The 5855-nt window shown below is 46.7% G+C and overlaps 1 protein-coding gene across 1 annotated transcript; it reads right to left on the bottom strand.

The window, feature by feature from the left end:
- Positions 1-2160: 2160 nt before the first annotated feature.
- Positions 2161-3024, bottom strand: LOC102460865 (olfactory receptor 8U3-like). Its single transcript, XM_025186672.3, has one exon. It carries the CDS (start codon positions 3007-3009, stop codon positions 2161-2163), a length of 849 nt encoding a protein of 282 aa, XP_025042457.3. The 5' UTR covers positions 3010-3024.
- Between the last annotated feature and the right edge of the window lie 2831 nt (positions 3025-5855).

The raw sequence follows: 5855 nt of genomic DNA, 5'->3' as shown, positions 1-5855 counted from the left end.
GCGGCTTGGCTTACGGCAAGCTGATTCCAGCTTCCCATTCTGCATAGCTGGATGGTGTACCAGAAGCCGACCTGCCTGGTCTAGTGAAGACCAGGACTTGATGCCTAATGAAACCACCTCCACCAGCGCCGGCAGCTGTGACAATCGGAGAGCACACAGTGCTGTCCTCACTAGCACTTTGGATGGTGTCACTTAAGTTCATTGAATCATAGAACACTAGAACCGGAAGGGACCTTGAGAGGTCATCGAGTCCAGTCCCCTGCCCTCATGGCAGGGGGCTGGACCATTGAGATCATCCCTGACAGGTGTCTGTCCAACCTGCTCTTAAATATCTCCATGGATGAAGATTCCACAACCTCCCCAGGCAATTTATTCCAGTGTTTAAGGGAGTGTTTTTTTCACAGTGATACCAACAAAAGTGGTAGGGTAGGCCTGGCCTAAGAGGATTCCATTCTAGCATTGTCTAATATGATACAGGTACCTGTAAGGGATGCGGGCAGAGTGGCTGATATAATTCACTGTCATGGTTGCAATGGACTAGCCTCTTTGTATTTGTTATGGGCCATAGAGAGGCCGATAGAGGCCAAGTTCCCAGATTTGAACTTTCACCCATCAACAAGTGATATGATCACTACAAGGCATGGCTGTGTCCTAGGCTTCAAAGGAGTCACTCACCATATTGATAGCCTAGGTTTAATGTAGCAATAAGAATGCAATATTATACTAGCAATATATGTGTGGGGAAGGAGAGATCCGACTGTTGACCTCAGGGTTTACTGTCTGGTTATTACAATAACGGTATCTGTAGTGACATACCATGTACTGTTTTTAAAGCACATTAACTTAATTTACTCTCATTTGGAATGGGTGCCATATGAAGAGAGATTAAAAAGACTGGGACTTTTCAGCTTAGAAAAGAGGAGAGCAAGGGGGACATGATAAAGGCTTATACAATCATGACAGGTATGAAGTTATTTACTTGTTCCCATAACATAAGAACTAGGGGTCACTAAATGAAATGAATAGGTAGCAAGTTTAAAACAAACAAAAGGAAGTTGTTCTTCACACAGTGCACAGTCAACCTGTGGAACTCCTTGCCAGAGGATGTTGTGAAGCCAGAACTTTAACAAGGTTCAAAAAAGAATTAGATAAATTCATGGAGGATAGGTCCATCAATACTTATTGGCCAGGATGGGTAGGGGTGGTGTCCCTAGTCTCTGTTTGTGAGGCTGGGAATGGGCGACTGGAGAGGGATAACTTGATGATTCTCTGTTCTGTTCACTCCCTCTGGGGCACCTGGTTCTGGCCACTGTCAGCAGACAGGATACTGGGCTAGATGGACCTTTGGTCTGACCCAGTCTGACCATTTTTATGATCTTATGTTCTAATGCCATCCCACCGTATTGCTACATAAGAACATAAGAACGGCCACACTGGGTCAGACCAAAGGTCCATCCAGCCCAGTAGCCTGTCTTCCGACAGTGACCAATGCCAGGTGTCACAGAGGGAGTGAATCAAACAGGTAATGATCAAGTGATCTCTCTCCTGCCATCCATCTCCACTCTCTGACAAACAGAGGCCAGGGACACCATTCCTTACCCAAACTGGCTACAAGCCATTTATGTACTTAACCTCCATGAATTTATCTAGTTCTCTTTCAAACCCTGTTATAGTCTTAGCCTTCACAATCTCCTTAGGCAAGGAGTTCCACAGATTGACTACGTGCTGTGTGAGAAGAACTTCCTTTTATTTGTTTTAAACCTGCTGCCCATTCGTTTCATTTGGTGACCCTTAGTTCTTATATTATGGGAACAAGTAAATAACTTGCTGACACTAGAGTGCAAAGTACAAATGTTTCTCCTCTCCCGCTCACCAAATGATCGTTCTGTGATACGTGTCTGCCTCTCCATATACCTAGGTTCATTCTTCTACGTGGCTCATCAGGGTCGAGTCTGAGAGCCTTACAGCCTTGCAAAGTGAGCACATAAGGGTGTCTGCAATTAGGTGAAGGTCAGCAATTTCAGTCCTAGCTTTCTGTGAGCATGTCTAGGAGCTGCGGTTATTATTGGAAGAGCCCTGGAGAAAGCAACCACCTCAGCCGCATGCCTCGAAACAATAAAGCGAGGAGATGAATATGTTTGGCATTGTTGGACAGTCATTTTAATCAACGCTTTTATCTTGGAAGCCTTGCCCCCACCCCAGTGATCTTCTCAGGGCATCCTTCACCTCCTTGTTCCTCAGGCTGTAGATCAGGGGGTTCAACATGGGGATCACCACCGTGTAGAACACAGAGGCCACCTGGTCAGGGCCCAGGGAGTAGCTGGTGTTGGGGCGTAAGTACGTGAAGATCAGAGTCCCGTAAAACATGGTGACGGCCGTCAGGTGGGAGGCACAGGTGTTAAAAGCTTTGTGCCGGCCCTCGGCAGAACGGATCCTGAGAATGGCAGTCACGATGTACATGTAAGAGAAGAGGGTGATCAGGAGGGAGCTGACGCTGGTGAAGCCGGCTAGGATAGAAATGATATTTTCGGCGGCGGAGCTGTCAGTGGACGACAGGGCTAGCAGCGGCGGGGTGTCGCAGAAAAAATGGTTGATGATGTTGGAGCCACAGTACGTTAACCTGCTGATTAACGAGGTCGTTATCGTGGCACTCATGAAACTCGTGAAATAGGAACTAGCCACCAATGGGATGCAGACTCTATGGGACATGACTGCTGAGTACAGCAGCGGTTTGCAGATGGCCACGTAGCGGTCGTAGGCCATTACCGCCAGAAGCAGGCACTCGGTGCTGAGCCAGATGATGAAAAACTGAAGTTGAACCAAACACCCCGAGTAGGAAATGGCTTTGGTCTCCGCTATGAAGTTCGCCAGCATCTTCGGGGTGACCACGGATGAATAGCAGATATCGACCACCGACAGGTTGCACAGGAAGAAGTACATGGGCGTGTGTAGCCGGGCACTGGCCCGGATCAAAAGGATCATCCCGCAATTCCCCATCAGGGTGATCATATAGATCACTAGGAACAACACAAAGAAGGTGACCTGCAGTTTGGGCCCATCTGTGAATCCTTTGAGAATGAATTGAGTCACTAGAGTGCAATTCCTCTCTTCTTTTATTCTCGCTTCTGGTACCTGCAGAAAAGATGAACAGAGATGGACTATTATAGGCCCAGTTGTCATTCTGTGAACAAAGCATGCAAATGCATTCATTTTTGTGCATGCATAGTACATTCAGTTTTATATATTCATAAACATTCAACCCTCTAAGACAAGTACCAACATTTCCTGGGGGTTGCTTAAAAAGATTTCTGTAGTGGCCGACAGATAACAAAGCAACTGAGTGGATGCTCTCCAAAATGTATTCCTTTGAATATGGTACAGTCTGTAAAGGTACGTCTACACTAGCTCGTTAGTTCGAGCTAGGTAAGGTAATTAGGGCAAGCGTAGTTGCAAATGAAGCCCGGGATTTAAATATCCTGAGCTTCATTTGCATGTTCCCGGGCGCCGCCATTTTTAAATCCCCCTTAGTCTGAATTCTGTGCCTGCGGCTACACGCAGCCCAGAATAGGGAGTTTGAATTAAAGATCCTAATTCGAACTACCGTTACTCTTCATTCGACGAGGAGTAACGGTAGTTCGAATTACGATCTTTAATTCGAACTCCCTACTCCAGGCCGCGTGTAGTTGCGGGCACGGAGTTCGGACTAAGGGGGATATAAAAATGGTGGCGCCCGGGAACTTGCAAATGAAGCTCGGGATATTTAAATCCTGGGCTTCATTTGCATCTCTGCTTGCCCTAATTACCCTACCTAGCTCAAACTAACGAGCTAGTGTAGACGTACACTCAATGAGTGATGGAGTAGATGAGAGAGGCCTATAAAATCATGACTGGTATGGAGAAAGTAAATAAGGCAAAGTTATTTACTTGTTCCCATAACATAAGAACAAGGGCTCACCCAATGAAATTAATAGATCCAGTGAAAGCTTTGTTATCCGGCACTCCATTAACCAGAAAACTTTGTTAACTGGCATTGCCCCCAGCCACAATACTGTCACATGTTCAGGTGCATAGGCCTGGCTTGGTTGACCATGATTGACTTAACAATTTTTTTATTTAAGAAGTACTATTCATCTTTAACTCAAAATAGAAATGTGAGACCAACTGCCTCACCCTACAAAACAACCAATGTTAAAAACTTGAGTTTTACTATTATTGTCCATTGGTTTTTCCTAGGTTGATGGGACCCTCAGATAACTGGAATTTTTAGATAACTGGAATGCCCTAATCCACGTGCATGCCGGATAACACAGGTTTTATTATAATAGGTTTAAAACAAACAAAAGGAAGTTTTTATTCACATGTCGTACAGTCAACCTGTGGAACTCCTTGCCAGAGGATGTTGTGAATGCAAGGACTTTAACAGGGCTCAAAAAATAACTTAGATAAATTCATGGAGGTTAGGTCCATCAATGGCTACTAGCCAGGGTGAGTAGGAATGGCGTCCCGAGCCTCTGTTTGTCAGAGGCTAGAAATGAATGATAGAAGAGGGACTACTTGAAAATTAACTGTTCTGTTCACTCCCTCTGGGGCACCTGGCATTGGTCACTGTCAGCAGACAGGATACCGGGCTAGATAGACCTTTGGTCTGACCCAGTCTGGCCCTTCTTATGTTGTTCCTATGTATTGGGGATGGTAGGTGAGTAAATTCATGACTGTATGAACAAACAGATACGAATGAATATGTGGCTGGTCCAACGAACTAGGTGGTTGCTCGATGGGAGTGCCCATTGGTTGTGATGGTGACCGGGTGAATTGATAGATGGGTGAGCATACTGTTGGTGAAAGAAGGGGCTGAGCAGTAGATGGTTGTGTGGGGTGTGGAGAAGGTGGATGGATGGGTGAGTCTGTTGGCAGTCAAAGGGACGAGTCATTGGATAAGGAGAAATGGGTGGGGGGGATTGGATGAGTGGGAAGGTGGCAGGGAGAGTGCTGTGTGGTTGGAGCTGTGCTCATCTCAGGATATGATGGAGTCAAAGTGGGGGAGGAAATATCTTTTACTGGACCAACGTCCGGTGGTGACAGAGACAAGCCTTTGCGCTATATGGGACAATGCAAAGAGCTAATAGAAGAACATAAGAAGGGCCAGACTGGGTCAGACCAAAGCTCCATCCAACCCAGTGTCCTGTCTGCCAACAGTGGCCAGCACCAGGTGCCCCAAAGGGAGTGAACAGAACAGGAAACCATCAAGTGATCCCTCCCCGTTACCCATTCCCAGCCTCTGACAAACTGGGGCCAGGAACACCATCCCTACCCATCCTGGCTAATAACTATTGAAGGACCTAACCTTCATGAATGTATCTAGCTCTTTTTTGAACCCTGTTAAAGTCCTGGTCTTGACAACATCCTCGGGCAGTTCGTGCAGTAAATATTACACCAGGCAATATCCGGTCTCTGGAAGGAAGGCAGACAGCTCGTAGGGTTGGAAGAGACCTCAGGAGGCCAGACGAGCGAGAGAGCTGAAGGACCAGTGGGTTGCGTGAATGGTGCTGTCGGCACTGAGGGAGCTGCATACGTTCTCGGGTACATTTCACAATGGCAAACGTTCTAGGTGACACCTATCACCCATCAGAACTGGACCTCGCTGCAGAAGCCAAAGAGGGGAAGTCTAGAGATGGAGTTCTTACCGTAGGAAACGGTCCTTTGAGGAACACTGAGGCAGGGAAGCTGGCTATGCTGCTGGTGATGGTGTTCTGTGAAGAAACAGAGCACAGGACTGATAATACAAGAGCCGGGCAGGGACTGTGTTTAGTTACAGCTGTATATATCAGTGAAACACTGCAGACTTCTCCTTCTGT

Source organism: Pelodiscus sinensis, chromosome 5 (genome assembly GCF_052426305.1).
Source record: "Pelodiscus sinensis isolate ZL-2025 chromosome 5, ASM5242630v1, whole genome shotgun sequence".
Taxonomy (NCBI): Eukaryota; Metazoa; Chordata; order Testudines; family Trionychidae; genus Pelodiscus; species Pelodiscus sinensis.
The sequence above is the reverse complement of the archived record's forward strand: the minus strand, read 5'-3'. Positions and strand labels throughout refer to the sequence as shown.